Genomic DNA, 18,239 nt, shown 5'->3' with positions numbered 1-18,239 from the left:
GGGCCACAGCCAGCGGAGCAAGCACGACAGGAAGAGCAAAGCCCCTCCCTTGCGCCGCCTTCCTCACCTGCCTCGTTGATGGCTCCTCCCAAACACAGCAGCTGGAGCCCCTGCCTCTGTGCAAGGACACACTCAGGCCTCCAAGGCCCACGTGCACACACAGCCCCTTGAACACTGCCACTGCCTCTGGGCATTGACCCCAGCAGGGGAAACGCCAGCCCCCGCCCACTGACATCACCGCACATGCCTTGCAACCACAAAAGGAAAACAGCGGCTAAGATGAAAATAAAGGCAAGCCACCAAGTGAAAGGAAAAGTCACCACAGCCACCAGCAGGGCTTTGCGGGTGGAAAGCATGCTTGGCCACAAAGAGAGACTCAGCAGCACAGCACGGACCGCGCAGCTGGCCCGGCAGGTGAAGGGCAACAGCCAAGAGCCCACTCCGCCACACCTGACAACGACGCCTCCGAGACACAGCTTTCGCAAGGCCGGCACGCCGCTGCCACCACAATCCCCGACCACGGACACCCCGACCAAACACTTCCCCAAAACCTACACAGCCACCAGTACAGACTGGAAAGTACAGGCAGAAACTGCGGACAATCGGAAAGCGATGAAGGGAAAGCGGCCTCGCATACAAAGCCGCGCACCCGGAGCCACCCCAAGCACAGCCACCAGCAGCACCAGCCAGCCTCACCAGGCTCCTCCTGCCCAGCAGCACCCAACAGCACCCACAGAGACTCACCATGCTTGCGCCCACAGCCACACAGCCACGCCTGCCGCACGCCGCCCCGGCCCTCCTGCTCCTCCTCACCGCTCTGGCCGGCACCCTGGCCTGCCAACACCTCTGGACACACGAGGACACCTTCCCCGGCGACGCTCTCCGCCTCCTCCAGGACATGGCTGTCGGCCACACGCAGCCCTGCCACCTGCCAGAGCCGCCCTTCTTCCCCGCCAGCCTGATCCACCACAACCTGCAGCCCCACCAAGCCGCCGCCACCGCCCTGCGCATCCTGCAGCACCTCTTCCACACCCTCAGCTCCAACAGCACCCGCCAGCACTGGCCCGGCCAGGCTCGCAACCACCTCCTCAACAAGCTGCAGCACCACATCCACCACCTGGAGCAATGCCTCCCCGACAACGCCACGCCCTTCAAAGGACCACGCAACCCGCTGCTCGCCATCAACAAGTACTTCAGGGACATCCACCTCTTCCTGCACGCCCACAACCACAGCGCCTGCGCCTGGGACCACGTCCGCCTCGAAGCTCGTGCCTCTCTACTGCACCTCCACAACCTCACACGCGCCATGCGCCGCTAGCGCCAACGCCCACCCGCCCAGCCACACCGACGCCCCAAACCCACCTCCAACCCCACGCCTCCTCTCACCTGGGACCGCACACAGGCCCGCAACAACCGCACGGCACCCGCAGCCTTCAACCGCTGCGTCTCCAGCGATTCCGCTGCTCATACTGATATGGACAAAAGACCTTCTCCACTTATTTATTGACTTATTTATTGACTTATTTATTTCATTTCTCTATTTATTCACGTATTTATTTTTTCTACCTCTTCACTTATTTATGCCAGTCCAAATAAAGACTTATGACAAAACACTTGCCACTGCCTCTCCTCTCTCGAGCACTGCAAGCACTCTTTGCGCCAGGGGAAAGCCATCTCCGCCCAACGCCTACTCCAAGCCCTGCTGCAAACAGCCCCCGACCCCTCTTCTCAACGCCGCCTGCCCAAGCAGCAGCCCCTGTGCAAAAGCACTGCCAGCCTTTGGCCAACACCATGGAAGCACAAAAAGAAAAACACCCAAAGGCTGCTCAAGAGCACCGCTGCACCTCATCTGCTTTATCCACACCTTGCTCCATCCATCCATCCATCCATCCAATCCATGGCCCTCTGACTCACAGACAACGACGTCATGCGGGACACCGTCAAGCACTTTGCACAAAGCCAGGCACACCAGGTCCCTTTCCTTGCCCCTCTCCACCACTGCTGTGGAGCCCTAAGCATAGAACAGCACCAAAACTGCCAGGAATGGTGATTTTGCACTTTGGAATGCCATGCTCCCTGTTCCCAATCACCTCTTGCTTTTCCATTGGCCTTAACATAGTCTCCCGGAGAAGCAGCCTCATCTTCTTGCCTCACACACAGCTCAGCCTGAATGCTCCGTACTTCCCACACTCTTCTCCTTTTCCCTTTCTAAAAACGGGGCTTATACTTCCCTTCTACCGCTTCTTGGGCATTTGGACTGACAGACACCAGCTTTCAAAAACGATGCACTGCGGCCTAGCAACTCCATCTGAAAGTTCCCTCACGACTCAGGCATTAACCTCTTCACGTGCCATGCACTCGGACACTAAGTTCAAGTTGCTAACATGGTCTCAAAGTTGACCCGGCCCTACAGTGGCCTGGGGATCTCCATTCTTCAGGCGGGGCTCCCAGCACTTGCCACGCGCGACTTCAGCGGCATGCCTGGAGATCGCTGACGCACAAGGCTACAAACATCCGCTCCCCTCCACAGCCTCTTTGCCCCAAAAGTCTCCAACCTTCAAAGCCCATGCTGTGCTCCTAGCAACCATCCAACCATTTCTCCACGAGGCCATGGCAATCGTCCCCTTGCACATCTCTGCACAGCCCACATTCCTCCTCAGCGATCCCCAGCTTTTCTGCGCTTTTGGAAAGGCATCTGAAACTGCTGGCAAACCTTCGCTACTCCAGCCACAGAAGCCCAGCCCCTGCCCTCTTGCTCCCACGTGATGTCCTCTAGACCCCCGTGCCTCTTCAGAGCCATCCCCTCCAAGGACGCCACACCTCGCACGGACCAACGAGCCCTGAACAGGACACGCTCTTGCAGGCGAGGGCTCTGGCAATCCCAAAACACAACCCCATTGCTTTCACGGGGGACAGTCCTCTTTGGCCCTGCGGCTGCCTCATCCACTGGGCCACGCATCTCCAAACCGGACCCTTGCTCCAGGGCCACAGCCAGCGGAGCAAGCACGACAGGAAGAGCAAAGCCCCTCCCTTGCGCCGCCTTCCTCACCTGCCTCGTTGATGGCTCCTCCCAAACACAGCAGCTGGAGCCCCTGCCTCTGTGCAAGGACACACTCAGGCCTCCAAGGCCCACGTGCACACACAGCCCCTTGAACACTGCCACTGCCTCTGGGCATTGACCCCAGCAGGGGAAACGCCAGCCCCCGCCCACTGACATCACCGCACATGCCTTGCAACCACAAAAGGAAAACAGCGGCTAAGATGAAAATAAAGGCAAGCCACCAAGTGAAAGGAAAAGTCACCACAGCCACCAGCAGGGCTTTGCGGGTGGAAAGCATGCTTGGCCACAAAGAGAGACTCAGCAGCACAGCACGGACCGCGCAGCTGGCCCGGCAGGTGAAGGGCAACAGCCAAGAGCCCACTCCGCCACACCTGACAACGACGCCTCCGAGACACAGCTTTCGCAAGGCCGGCACGCCGCTGCCACCACAATCCCCGACCACGGACACCCCGACCAAACACTTCCCCAAAACCTACACAGCCACCAGTACAGACTGGAAAGTACAGGCAGAAACTGCGGACAATCGGAAAGCGATGAAGGGAAAGCGGCCTCGCATACAAAGCCGCGCACCCGGAGCCACCCCAAGCACAGCCACCAGCAGCACCAGCCAGCCTCACCAGGCTCCTCCTGCCCAGCAGCACCCAACAGCACCCACAGAGACTCACCATGCTTGCGCCCACAGCCACACAGCCACGCCTGCCGCACGCCGCCCCGGCCCTCCTGCTCCTCCTCACCGCTCTGGCCGGCACCCTGGCCTGCCAACACCTCTGGACACACGAGGACACCTTCCCCGGCGACGCTCTCCGCCTCCTCCAGGACATGGCTGTCGGCCACACGCAGCCCTGCCACCTGCCAGAGCCGCCCTTCTTCCCCGCCAGCCTGATCCACCACAACCTGCAGCCCCACCAAGCCGCCGCCACCGCCCTGCGCATCCTGCAGCACCTCTTCCACACCCTCAGCTCCAACAGCACCCGCCAGCACTGGCCCGGCCAGGCTCGCAACCACCTCCTCAACAAGCTGCAGCACCACATCCACCACCTGGAGCAATGCCTCCCCGACAACGCCACGCCCTTCAAAGGACCACGCAACCCGCTGCTCGCCATCAACAAGTACTTCAGGGACATCCACCTCTTCCTGCACGCCCACAACCACAGCGCCTGCGCCTGGGACCACGTCCGCCTCGAAGCTCGTGCCTCTCTACTGCACCTCCACAACCTCACACGCGCCATGCGCCGCTAGCGCCAACGCCCACCCGCCCAGCCACACCGACGCCCCAAACCCACCTCCAACCCCACGCCTCCTCTCACCTGGGACCGCACACAGGCCCGCAACAACCGCACGGCACCCGCAGCCTTCAACCGCTGCGTCTCCAGCGATTCCGCTGCTCATACTGATATGGACAAAAGACCTTCTCCACTTATTTATTGACTTATTTATTGACTTATTTATTTCATTTCTCTATTTATTCACGTATTTATTTTTTCTACCTCTTCACTTATTTATGCCAGTCCAAATAAAGACTTATGACAAAACACTTGCCACTGCCTCTCCTCTCTCGAGCACTGCAAGCACTCTTTGTGCCAGGGGAAAGCCATCTCCGCCCAACGCCTACTCCAAGCCCTGCTGCAAACAGCCCCCGACCCCTCTTCTCAACGCCGCCTGCCCAAGCAGCAGCCCCTGTGCAAAAGCACTGCCAGCCTTTGGCCAACACCATGGAAGCACAAAAAGAAAAACACCCAAAGGCTGCTCAAGAGCACCGCTGCACCTCATCTGCTTTATCCATACCTTGCGCCATCCATCCATCCATCCAATCCATGGCCCTCTGACTCACAGACAACGACGTCATGCGGGACACCGTCAAGCACTTTGCACAAAGCCAGGCACACCAGGTCCCTTTCCTTGCCCCTCTCCACCACTGCTGTGGAGCCCTAAGCATAGAACAGCACCAAAACTGCCAGGAATGGTGATTTTGCACTTTGGAATGCCATGCTCCCTGTTCCCAATCACCTCTTGCTTTTCCATTGGCCTTAACATAGTCTCCCGGAGAAGCAGCCTCATCTTCTTGCCTCACACACAGCTCAGCCTGAATGCTCCGTACTTCCCACACTCTTCTCCTTTTCCCTTTCTAAAAACGGGGCTTATACTTCCCTTCTACCCCTTCTTGGGCATTTGGACTGACAGACACCAGCTTTCAAAAACGATGCACTGTGGCCTAGCAACTCCATCTGAAAGTTCCCTCACGACTCAGGCATTAACCTCTTCACGTGCCATGCACTCGGACACTAAGTTCAGGTTGCTAAGATGGTCTCAAAGTTGACCCGGCCCTACAGTGGCCTGGGGATCTCCATTCTTCAGGCGGGGCTCCCAGCACCTGCCACGCGCGACTTCAGCGGCATGCCTGGAGATCGCTGACGCACAAGGCTACAAACATCCGCTCCCCTCCACAGCCTCTTTGCCCCAAAAGTCTCCAACCTTCAAAGCCCATGCTGTGCTCCTAGCAACCATCCAACCATTTCTCCACGAGGCCATGGCAATCGTCCCCTTGCACATCTCTGCACAGCCCACATTCCTCCTCAGCGATCCCCAGCTTTTCTGCGCTTTTGGAAAGGCATCTGAAACTGCTGGCAAACCTTCGCTACTCCAGCCACAGAAGCCCAGCCCCTGCCCTCTTGCTCCCACGTGATGTCCTCTAGACCCCCGTGCCTCTTCAGAGCCATCCCCTCCAAGGACGCCACACCTCGCACGGACCAACGAGCCCTGAACAGGACACGCTCTTGCAGGCGAGGGCTCTGGCAATCCCAAAACACAACCCCATTGCTTTCACGGGGGACAGTCCTCTTTGGCCCTGCGGCTGCCTCATCCACTGGGCCACGCATCTCCAAACCGGACCCTTGCTCCAGGGCCACAGCCAGCGGAGCAAGCACGACAGGAAGAGCAAAGCCCCTCCCTTGCGCCGCCTTCCTCACCTGCCTCGTTGATGGCTCCTCCCAAACACAGCAGCTGGAGCCCCTGCCTCTGTGCAAGGACACACTCAGGCCTCCAAGGCCCACGTGCACACACAGCCCCTTGAACACTGCCACTGCCTCTGGGCATTGACCCCAGCAGGGGAAACGCCAGCCCCCGCCCACTGACATCACCGCACATGCCTTGCAACCACAAAAGGAAAACAGCGGCTAAGATGAAAATAAAGGCAAGCCACCAAGTGAAAGGAAAAGTCACCACAGCCACCAGCAGGGCTTTGCGGGTGGAAAGCATGCTTGGCCACAAAGAGAGACTCAGCAGCACAGCACGGACCGCGCAGCTGGCCCGGCAGGTGAAGGGCAACAGCCAAGAGCCCACTCCGCCACACCTGACAACGACGCCTCCGAGACACAGCTTTCGCAAGGCCGGCACGCCGCTGCCACCACAATCCCCGACCACGGACACCCCGACCAAACACTTCCCCAAAACCTACACAGCCACCAGTACAGACTGGAAAGTACAGGCAGAAACTGCGGACAATCGGAAAGCGATGAAGGGAAAGCGGCCTCGCATACAAAGCCGCGCACCCGGAGCCACCCCAAGCACAGCCACCAGCAGCACCAGCCAGCCTCACCAGGCTCCTCCTGCCCAGCAGCACCCAACAGCACCCACAGAGACTCACCATGCTTGCGCCCACAGCCACACAGCCACGCCTGCCGCACGCCGCCCCGGCCCTCCTGCTCCTCCTCACCGCTCTGGCCGGCACCCTGGCCTGCCAACACCTCTGGACACACGAGGACACCTTCCCCGGCGACGCTCTCCGCCTCCTCCAGGACATGGCTGTCGGCCACACGCAGCCCTGCCACCTGCCAGAGCCGCCCTTCTTCCCCGCCAGCCTGATCCACCACAACCTGCAGCCCCACCAAGCCGCCGCCACCGCCCTGCGCATCCTGCAGCACCTCTTCCACACCCTCAGCTCCAACAGCACCCGCCAGCACTGGCCCGGCCAGGCTCGCAACCACCTCCTCAACAAGCTGCAGCACCACATCCACCACCTGGAGCAATGCCTCCCCGACAACGCCACGCCCTTCAAAGGACCACGCAACCCGCTGCTCGCCATCAACAAGTACTTCAGGGACATCCACCTCTTCCTGCACGCCCACAACCACAGCGCCTGCGCCTGGGACCACGTCCGCCTCGAAGCTCGTGCCTCTCTACTGCACCTCCACAACCTCACACGCGCCATGCGCCGCTAGCGCCAACGCCCACCCGCCCAGCCACACCGACGCCCCAAACCCACCTCCAACCCCACGCCTCCTCTCACCTGGGACCGCACACAGGCCCGCAACAACCGCACGGCACCCGCAGCCTTCAACCGCTGCGTCTCCAGCGATTCCGCTGCTCATACTGATATGGACAAAAGACCTTCTCCACTTATTTATTGACTTATTTATTGACTTATTTATTTCATTTCTCTATTTATTCACGTATTTATTTTTTCTACCTCTTCACTTATTTATGCCAGTCCAAATAAAGACTTATGACAAAACACTTGCCACTGCCTCTCCTCTCTCGAGCACTGCAAGCACTCTTTGCGCCAGGGGAAAGCCATCTCCGCCCAACGCCTACTCCAAGCCCTGCTGCAAACAGCCCCCGACCCCTCTTCTCAACGCCGCCTGCCCAAGCAGCAGCCCCTGTGCAAAAGCACTGCCAGCCTTTGGCCAACACCATGGAAGCACAAAAAGAAAAACACCCAAAGGCTGCTCAAGAGCACCGCTGCACCTCATCTGCTTTATCCACACCTTGCTCCATCCATCCATCCATCCATCCAATCCATGGCCCTCTGACTCACAGACAACGACGTCATGCGGGACACCGTCAAGCACTTTGCACAAAGCCAGGCACACCAGGTCCCTTTCCTTGCCCCTCTCCACCACTGCTGTGGAGCCCTAAGCATAGAACAGCACCAAAACTGCCAGGAATGGTGATTTTGCACTTTGGAATGCCATGCTCCCTGTTCCCAATCACCTCTTGCTTTTCCATTGGCCTTAACATAGTCTCCCGGAGAAGCAGCCTCATCTTCTTGCCTCACACACAGCTCAGCCTGAATGCTCCGTACTTCCCACACTCTTCTCCTTTTCCCTTTCTAAAAACGGGGCTTATACTTCCCTTCTACCGCTTCTTGGGCATTTGGACTGACAGACACCAGCTTTCAAAAACGATGCACTGCGGCCTAGCAACTCCATCTGAAAGTTCCCTCACGACTCAGGCATTAACCTCTTCACGTGCCATGCACTCGGACACTAAGTTCAAGTTGCTAACATGGTCTCAAAGTTGACCCGGCCCTACAGTGGCCTGGGGATCTCCATTCTTCAGGCGGGGCTCCCAGCACTTGCCACGCGCGACTTCAGCGGCATGCCTGGAGATCGCTGACGCACAAGGCTACAAACATCCGCTCCCCTCCACAGCCTCTTTGCCCCAAAAGTCTCCAACCTTCAAAGCCCATGCTGTGCTCCTAGCAACCATCCAACCATTTCTCCACGAGGCCATGGCAATCGTCCCCTTGCACATCTCTGCACAGCCCACATTCCTCCTCAGCGATCCCCAGCTTTTCTGCGCTTTTGGAAAGGCATCTGAAACTGCTGGCAAACCTTCGCTACTCCAGCCACAGAAGCCCAGCCCCTGCCCTCTTGCTCCCACGTGATGTCCTCTAGACCCCCGTGCCTCTTCAGAGCCATCCCCTCCAAGGACGCCACACCTCGCACGGACCAACGAGCCCTGAACAGGACACGCTCTTGCAGGCGAGGGCTCTGGCAATCCCAAAACACAACCCCATTGCTTTCACGGGGGACAGTCCTCTTTGGCCCTGCGGCTGCCTCATCCACTGGGCCACGCATCTCCAAACCGGACCCTTGCTCCAGGGCCACAGCCAGCGGAGCAAGCACGACAGGAAGAGCAAAGCCCCTCCCTTGCGCCGCCTTCCTCACCTGCCTCGTTGATGGCTCCTCCCAAACACAGCAGCTGGAGCCCCTGCCTCTGTGCAAGGACACACTCAGGCCTCCAAGGCCCACGTGCACACACAGCCCCTTGAACACTGCCACTGCCTCTGGGCATTGACCCCAGCAGGGGAAACGCCAGCCCCCGCCCACTGACATCACCGCACATGCCTTGCAACCACAAAAGGAAAACAGCGGCTAAGATGAAAATAAAGGCAAGCCACCAAGTGAAAGGAAAAGTCACCACAGCCACCAGCAGGGCTTTGCGGGTGGAAAGCATGCTTGGCCACAAAGAGAGACTCAGCAGCACAGCACGGACCGCGCAGCTGGCCCGGCAGGTGAAGGGCAACAGCCAAGAGCCCACTCCGCCACACCTGACAACGACGCCTCCGAGACACAGCTTTCGCAAGGCCGGCACGCCGCTGCCACCACAATCCCCGACCACGGACACCCCGACCAAACACTTCCCCAAAACCTACACAGCCACCAGTACAGACTGGAAAGTACAGGCAGAAACTGCGGACAATCGGAAAGCGATGAAGGGAAAGCGGCCTCGCATACAAAGCCGCGCACCCGGAGCCACCCCAAGCACAGCCACCAGCAGCACCAGCCAGCCTCACCAGGCTCCTCCTGCCCAGCAGCACCCAACAGCACCCACAGAGACTCACCATGCTTGCGCCCACAGCCACACAGCCACGCCTGCCGCACGCCGCCCCGGCCCTCCTGCTCCTCCTCACCGCTCTGGCCGGCACCCTGGCCTGCCAACACCTCTGGACACACGAGGACACCTTCCCCGGCGACGCTCTCCGCCTCCTCCAGGACATGGCTGTCGGCCACACGCAGCCCTGCCACCTGCCAGAGCCGCCCTTCTTCCCCGCCAGCCTGATCCACCACAACCTGCAGCCCCACCAAGCCGCCGCCACCGCCCTGCGCATCCTGCAGCACCTCTTCCACACCCTCAGCTCCAACAGCACCCGCCAGCACTGGCCCGGCCAGGCTCGCAACCACCTCCTCAACAAGCTGCAGCACCACATCCACCACCTGGAGCAATGCCTCCCCGACAACGCCACGCCCTTCAAAGGACCACGCAACCCGCTGCTCGCCATCAACAAGTACTTCAGGGACATCCACCTCTTCCTGCACGCCCACAACCACAGCGCCTGCGCCTGGGACCACGTCCGCCTCGAAGCTCGTGCCTCTCTACTGCACCTCCACAACCTCACACGCGCCATGCGCCGCTAGCGCCAACGCCCACCCGCCCAGCCACACCGACGCCCCAAACCCACCTCCAACCCCACGCCTCCTCTCACCTGGGACCGCACACAGGCCCGCAACAACCGCACGGCACCCGCAGCCTTCAACCGCTGCGTCTCCAGCGATTCCGCTGCTCATACTGATATGGACAAAAGACCTTCTCCACTTATTTATTGACTTATTTATTGACTTATTTATTTCATTTCTCTATTTATTCACGTATTTATTTTTTCTACCTCTTCACTTATTTATGCCAGTCCAAATAAAGACTTATGACAAAACACTTGCCACTGCCTCTCCTCTCTCGAGCACTGCAAGCACTCTTTGTGCCAGGGGAAAGCCATCTCCGCCCAACGCCTACTCCAAGCCCTGCTGCAAACAGCCCCCGACCCCTCTTCTCAACGCCGCCTGCCCAAGCAGCAGCCCCTGTGCAAAAGCACTGCCAGCCTTTGGCCAACACCATGGAAGCACAAAAAGAAAAACACCCAAAGGCTGCTCAAGAGCACCGCTGCACCTCATCTGCTTTATCCATACCTTGCGCCATCCATCCATCCATCCAATCCATGGCCCTCTGACTCACAGACAACGACGTCATGCGGGACACCGTCAAGCACTTTGCACAAAGCCAGGCACACCAGGTCCCTTTCCTTGCCCCTCTCCACCACTGCTGTGGAGCCCTAAGCATAGAACAGCACCAAAACTGCCAGGAATGGTGATTTTGCACTTTGGAATGCCATGCTCCCTGTTCCCAATCACCTCTTGCTTTTCCATTGGCCTTAACATAGTCTCCCGGAGAAGCAGCCTCATCTTCTTGCCTCACACACAGCTCAGCCTGAATGCTCCGTACTTCCCACACTCTTCTCCTTTTCCCTTTCTAAAAACGGGGCTTATACTTCCCTTCTACCCCTTCTTGGGCATTTGGACTGACAGACACCAGCTTTCAAAAACGATGCACTGTGGCCTAGCAACTCCATCTGAAAGTTCCCTCACGACTCAGGCATTAACCTCTTCACGTGCCATGCACTCGGACACTAAGTTCAGGTTGCTAAGATGGTCTCAAAGTTGACCCGGCCCTACAGTGGCCTGGGGATCTCCATTCTTCAGGCGGGGCTCCCAGCACCTGCCACGCGCGACTTCAGCGGCATGCCTGGAGATCGCTGACGCACAAGGCTACAAACATCCGCTCCCCTCCACAGCCTCTTTGCCCCAAAAGTCTCCAACCTTCAAAGCCCATGCTGTGCTCCTAGCAACCATCCAACCATTTCTCCACGAGGCCATGGCAATCGTCCCCTTGCACATCTCTGCACAGCCCACATTCCTCCTCAGCGATCCCCAGCTTTTCTGCGCTTTTGGAAAGGCATCTGAAACTGCTGGCAAACCTTCGCTACTCCAGCCACAGAAGCCCAGCCCCTGCCCTCTTGCTCCCACGTGATGTCCTCTAGACCCCCGTGCCTCTTCAGAGCCATCCCCTCCAAGGACGCCACACCTCGCACGGACCAACGAGCCCTGAACAGGACACGCTCTTGCAGGCGAGGGCTCTGGCAATCCCAAAACACAACCCCATTGCTTTCACGGGGGACAGTCCTCTTTGGCCCTGCGGCTGCCTCATCCACTGGGCCACGCATCTCCAAACCGGACCCTTGCTCCAGGGCCACAGCCAGCGGAGCAAGCACGACAGGAAGAGCAAAGCCCCTCCCTTGCGCCGCCTTCCTCACCTGCCTCGTTGATGGCTCCTCCCAAACACAGCAGCTGGAGCCCCTGCCTCTGTGCAAGGACACACTCAGGCCTCCAAGGCCCACGTGCACACACAGCCCCTTGAACACTGCCACTGCCTCTGGGCATTGACCCCAGCAGGGGAAACGCCAGCCCCCGCCCACTGACATCACCGCACATGCCTTGCAACCACAAAAGGAAAACAGCGGCTAAGATGAAAATAAAGGCAAGCCACCAAGTGAAAGGAAAAGTCACCACAGCCACCAGCAGGGCTTTGCGGGTGGAAAGCATGCTTGGCCACAAAGAGAGACTCAGCAGCACAGCACGGACCGCGCAGCTGGCCCGGCAGGTGAAGGGCAACAGCCAAGAGCCCACTCCGCCACACCTGACAACGACGCCTCCGAGACACAGCTTTCGCAAGGCCGGCACGCCGCTGCCACCACAATCCCCGACCACGGACACCCCGACCAAACACTTCCCCAAAACCTACACAGCCACCAGTACAGACTGGAAAGTACAGGCAGAAACTGCGGACAATCGGAAAGCGATGAAGGGAAAGCGGCCTCGCATACAAAGCCGCGCACCCGGAGCCACCCCAAGCACAGCCACCAGCAGCACCAGCCAGCCTCACCAGGCTCCTCCTGCCCAGCAGCACCCAACAGCACCCACAGAGACTCACCATGCTTGCGCCCACAGCCACACAGCCACGCCTGCCGCACGCCGCCCCGGCCCTCCTGCTCCTCCTCACCGCTCTGGCCGGCACCCTGGCCTGCCAACACCTCTGGACACACGAGGACACCTTCCCCGGCGACGCTCTCCGCCTCCTCCAGGACATGGCTGTCGGCCACACGCAGCCCTGCCACCTGCCAGAGCCGCCCTTCTTCCCCGCCAGCCTGATCCACCACAACCTGCAGCCCCACCAAGCCGCCGCCACCGCCCTGCGCATCCTGCAGCACCTCTTCCACACCCTCAGCTCCAACAGCACCCGCCAGCACTGGCCCGGCCAGGCTCGCAACCACCTCCTCAACAAGCTGCAGCACCACATCCACCACCTGGAGCAATGCCTCCCCGACAACGCCACGCCCTTCAAAGGACCACGCAACCCGCTGCTCGCCATCAACAAGTACTTCAGGGACATCCACCTCTTCCTGCACGCCCACAACCACAGCGCCTGCGCCTGGGACCACGTCCGCCTCGAAGCTCGTGCCTCTCTACTGCACCTCCACAACCTCACACGCGCCATGCGCCGCTAGCGCCAACGCCCACCCGCCCAGCCACACCGACGCCCCAAACCCACCTCCAACCCCACGCCTCCTCTCACCTGGGACCGCACACAGGCCCGCAACAACCGCACGGCACCCGCAGCCTTCAACCGCTGCGTCTCCAGCGATTCCGCTGCTCATACTGATATGGACAAAAGACCTTCTCCACTTATTTATTGACTTATTTATTGACTTATTTATTTCATTTCTCTATTTATTCACGTATTTATTTTTTCTACCTCTTCACTTATTTATGCCAGTCCAAATAAAGACTTATGACAAAACACTTGCCACTGCCTCTCCTCTCTCGAGCACTGCAAGCACTCTTTGCGCCAGGGGAAAGCCATCTCCGCCCAACGCCTACTCCAAGCCCTGCTGCAAACAGCCCCCGACCCCTCTTCTCAACGCCGCCTGCCCAAGCAGCAGCCCCTGTGCAAAAGCACTGCCAGCCTTTGGCCAACACCATGGAAGCACAAAAAGAAAAACACCCAAAGGCTGCTCAAGAGCACCGCTGCACCTCATCTGCTTTATCCACACCTTGCTCCATCCATCCATCCATCCATCCAATCCATGGCCCTCTGACTCACAGACAACGACGTCATGCGGGACACCGTCAAGCACTTTGCACAAAGCCAGGCACACCAGGTCCCTTTCCTTGCCCCTCTCCACCACTGCTGTGGAGCCCTAAGCATAGAACAGCACCAAAACTGCCAGGAATGGTGATTTTGCACTTTGGAATGCCATGCTCCCTGTTCCCAATCACCTCTTGCTTTTCCATTGGCCTTAACATAGTCTCCCGGAGAAGCAGCCTCATCTTCTTGCCTCACACACAGCTCAGCCTGAATGCTCCGTACTTCCCACACTCTTCTCCTTTTCCCTTTCTAAAAACGGGGCTTATACTTCCCTTCTACCGCTTCTTGGGCATTTGGACTGACAGACACCAGCTTTCAAAAACGATGCACTGCGGCCTAGCAACTCCATCTGAAAGTTCCCTCACGACTCAGGCATTAACCTCTTCACGTGCCATGCACTCGGACACTAAGTTCAAGTTGCTAACATGGTCTCAAAGTTGACCCGGCCCTACAGTGGCCTGGGGATCTCCATTCTTCAGGCGGGGCTCCCAGCACTTGCCACGCGCGACTTCAGCGGCATGCCTGGAGATCGCTGACGCACAAGGCTACAAACATCCGCTCCCCTCCACAGCCTCTTTGCCCCAAAAGTCTCCAACCTTCAAAGCCCATGCTGTGCTCCTAGCAACCATCCAACCATTTCTCCACGAGGCCATGGCAATCGTCCCCTTGCACATCTCTGCACAGCCCACATTCCTCCTCAGCGATCCCCAGCTTTTCTGCGCTTTTGGAAAGGCATCTGAAACTGCTGGCAAACCTTCGCTACTCCAGCCACAGAAGCCCAGCCCCTGCCCTCTTGCTCCCACGTGATGTCCTCTAGACCCCCGTGCCTCTTCAGAGCCATCCCCTCCAAGGACGCCACACCTCGCACGGACCAACGAGCCCTGAACAGGACACGCTCTTGCAGGCGAGGGCTCTGGCAATCCCAAAACACAACCCCATTGCTTTCACGGGGGACAGTCCTCTTTGGCCCTGCGGCTGCCTCATCCACTGGGCCACGCATCTCCAAACCGGACCCTTGCTCCAGGGCCACAGCCAGCGGAGCAAGCACGACAGGAAGAGCAAAGCCCCTCCCTTGCGCCGCCTTCCTCACCTGCCTCGTTGATGGCTCCTCCCAAACACAGCAGCTGGAGCCCCTGCCTCTGTGCAAGGACACACTCAGGCCTCCAAGGCCCACGTGCACACACAGCCCCTTGAACACTGCCACTGCCTCTGGGCATTGACCCCAGCAGGGGAAACGCCAGCCCCCGCCCACTGACATCACCGCACATGCCTTGCAACCACAAAAGGAAAACAGCGGCTAAGATGAAAATAAAGGCAAGCCACCAAGTGAAAGGAAAAGTCACCACAGCCACCAGCAGGGCTTTGCGGGTGGAAAGCATGCTTGGCCACAAAGAGAGACTCAGCAGCACAGCACGGACCGCGCAGCTGGCCCGGCAGGTGAAGGGCAACAGCCAAGAGCCCACTCCGCCACACCTGACAACGACGCCTCCGAGACACAGCTTTCGCAAGGCCGGCACGCCGCTGCCACCACAATCCCCGACCACGGACACCCCGACCAAACACTTCCCCAAAACCTACACAGCCACCAGTACAGACTGGAAAGTACAGGCAGAAACTGCGGACAATCGGAAAGCGATGAAGGGAAAGCGGCCTCGCATACAAAGCCGCGCACCCGGAGCCACCCCAAGCACAGCCACCAGCAGCACCAGCCAGCCTCACCAGGCTCCTCCTGCCCAGCAGCACCCAACAGCACCCACAGAGACTCACCATGCTTGCGCCCACAGCCACACAGCCACGCCTGCCGCACGCCGCCCCGGCCCTCCTGCTCCTCCTCACCGCTCTGGCCGGCACCCTGGCCTGCCAACACCTCTGGACACACGAGGACACCTTCCCCGGCGACGCTCTCCGCCTCCTCCAGGACATGGCTGTCGGCCACACGCAGCCCTGCCACCTGCCAGAGCCGCCCTTCTTCCCCGCCAGCCTGATCCACCACAACCTGCAGCCCCACCAAGCCGCCGCCACCGCCCTGCGCATCCTGCAGCACCTCTTCCACACCCTCAGCTCCAACAGCACCCGCCAGCACTGGCCCGGCCAGGCTCGCAACCACCTCCTCAACAAGCTGCAGCACCACATCCACCACCTGGAGCAATGCCTCCCCGACAACGCCACGCCCTTCAAAGGACCACGCAACCCGCTGCTCGCCATCAACAAGTACTTCAGGGACATCCACCTCTTCCTGCACGCCCACAACCACAGCGCCTGCGCCTGGGACCACGTCCGCCTCGAAGCTCGTGCCTCTCTACTGCACCTCCACAACCTCACACGCGCCATGCGCCGCTAGCGCCAACGCCCACCCGCCCAGCCACACCGACGCCCCAAACCCACCTCCAACCCCACGCCTCCTCTCACCTGGGACCGCACACAGGCCCGCAACAACCGCACGGCACCCGCAGCCTTCAACCGCTGCGTCTCCAGCGATTCCGCTGCTCATACTGATATGGACAAAAGACCTTCTCCACTTATTTATTGACTTATTTATTGACTTATTTATTTCATTTCTCTATTTATTCACGTATTTATTTTTTCTACCTCTTCACTTATTTATGCCAGTCCAAATAAAGACTTATGACAAAACACTTGCCACTGCCTCTCCTCTCTCGAGCACTGCAAGCACTCTTTGTGCCAGGGGAAAGCCATCTCCGCCCAACGCCTACTCCAAGCCCTGCTGCAAACAGCCCCCGACCCCTCTTCTCAACGCCGCCTGCCCAAGCAGCAGCCCCTGTGCAAAAGCACTGCCAGCCTTTGGCCAACACCATGGAAGCACAAAAAGAAAAACACCCAAAGGCTGCTCAAGAGCACCGCTGCACCTCATCTGCTTTATCCATACCTTGCGCCATCCATCCATCCATCCAATCCATGGCCCTCTGACTCACAGACAACGACGTCATGCGGGACACCGTCAAGCACTTTGCACAAAGCCAGGCACACCAGGTCCCTTTCCTTGCCCCTCTCCACCACTGCTGTGGAGCCCTAAGCATAGAACAGCACCAAAACTGCCAGGAATGGTGATTTTGCACTTTGGAATGCCATGCTCCCTGTTCCCAATCACCTCTTGCTTTTCCATTGGCCTTAACATAGTCTCCCGGAGAAGCAGCCTCATCTTCTTGCCTCACACACAGCTCAGCCTGAATGCTCCGTACTTCCCACACTCTTCTCCTTTTCCCTTTCTAAAAACGGGGCTTATACTTCCCTTCTACCCCTTCTTGGGCATTTGGACTGACAGACACCAGCTTTCAAAAACGATGCACTGTGGCCTAGCAACTCCATCTGAAAGTTCCCTCACGACTCAGGCATTAACCTCTTCACGTGCCATGCACTCGGACACTAAGTTCAGGTTGCTAAGATGGTCTCAAAGTTGACCCGGCCCTACAGTGGCCTGGGGATCTCCATTCTTCAGGCGGGGCTCCCAGCACCTGCCACGCGCGACTTCAGCGGCATGCCTGGAGATCGCTGACGCACAAGGCTACAAACATCCGCTCCCCTCCACAGCCTCTTTGCCCCAAAAGTCTCCAACCTTCAAAGCCCATGCTGTGCTCCTAGCAACCATCCAACCATTTCTCCACGAGGCCATGGCAATCGTCCCCTTGCACATCTCTGCACAGCCCACATTCCTCCTCAGCGATCCCCAGCTTTTCTGCGCTTTTGGAAAGGCATCTGAAACTGCTGGCAAACCTTCGCTACTCCAGCCACAGAAGCCCAGCCCCTGCCCTCTTGCTCCCACGTGATGTCCTCTAGACCCCCGTGCCTCTTCAGAGCCATCCCCTCCAAGGACGCCACACCTCGCACGGACCAACGAGCCCTGAACAGGACACGCTCTTGCAGGCGAGGGCTCTGGCAATCCCAAAACACAACCCCATTGCTTTCACGGGGGACAGTCCTCTTTGGCCCTGCGGCTGCCTCATCCACTGGGCCACGCATCTCCAAACCGGACCCTTGCTCCAGGGCCACAGCCAGCGGAGCAAGCACGACAGGAAGAGCAAAGCCCCTCCCTTGCGCCGCCTTCCTCACCTGCCTCGTTGATGGCTCCTCCCAAACACAGCAGCTGGAGCCCCTGCCTCTGTGCAAGGACACACTCAGGCCTCCAAGGCCCACGTGCACACACAGCCCCTTGAACACTGCCACTGCCTCTGGGCATTGACCCCAGCAGGGGAAACGCCAGCCCCCGCCCACTGACATCACCGCACATGCCTTGCAACCACAAAAGGAAAACAGCGGCTAAGATGAAAATAAAGGCAAGCCACCAAGTGAAAGGAAAAGTCACCACAGCCACCAGCAGGGCTTTGCGGGTGGAAAGCATGCT

General features: G+C 59.0%; 6 protein-coding genes across 18 annotated transcripts in view; 5 read left to right on the top strand and 1 right to left on the bottom strand.

Annotated features, from left to right (window-relative positions):
* Positions 1-18,239, bottom strand: part of LOC129133239 (ubiquitin-associated protein 2) — a 284,552-nt gene that overhangs the window by 150,104 nt on the left and 116,209 nt on the right. The window lies entirely within an intron of this gene.
* On the top strand, positions 3,337-4,300 carry LOC143692067 (interferon-like). Its single transcript, XM_077171604.1, has 2 exons — positions 3,337-3,547; positions 3,744-4,300. Exons 1-2 carry the CDS (start codon positions 3,337-3,339, stop codon positions 4,298-4,300), a joined length of 768 nt encoding a protein of 255 aa, XP_077027719.1.
* Positions 6,315-7,278, top strand: LOC143692066 (interferon-like). The gene is made up of 2 exons (XM_077171602.1): positions 6,315-6,525; positions 6,722-7,278. Exons 1-2 carry the CDS (start codon positions 6,315-6,317, stop codon positions 7,276-7,278), a joined length of 768 nt encoding a protein of 255 aa, XP_077027717.1.
* Positions 9,688-10,260, top strand: LOC143692176 (interferon-like). Its single transcript, XM_077171783.1, has one exon. It carries the CDS (start codon positions 9,688-9,690, stop codon positions 10,258-10,260), a length of 573 nt encoding a protein of 190 aa, XP_077027898.1.
* On the top strand, positions 12,666-13,238 carry LOC143692163 (interferon-like). The gene has a single exon (XM_077171747.1). It carries the CDS (start codon positions 12,666-12,668, stop codon positions 13,236-13,238), a length of 573 nt encoding a protein of 190 aa, XP_077027862.1.
* On the top strand, positions 15,648-16,220 carry LOC143692158 (interferon-like). Its single transcript, XM_077171729.1, has one exon. The coding sequence runs from the start codon at positions 15,648-15,650 to the stop codon at positions 16,218-16,220; it is 573 nt and encodes a 190-aa protein (XP_077027844.1).

This window comes from Agelaius phoeniceus, chromosome Z (genome assembly GCF_051311805.1).
Source record: "Agelaius phoeniceus isolate bAgePho1 chromosome Z, bAgePho1.hap1, whole genome shotgun sequence".
Lineage (NCBI taxonomy): Eukaryota > Metazoa > Chordata > Aves > Passeriformes > Icteridae > Agelaius > Agelaius phoeniceus.
This window is presented reverse-complemented; position numbering and strand designations above follow the sequence as displayed.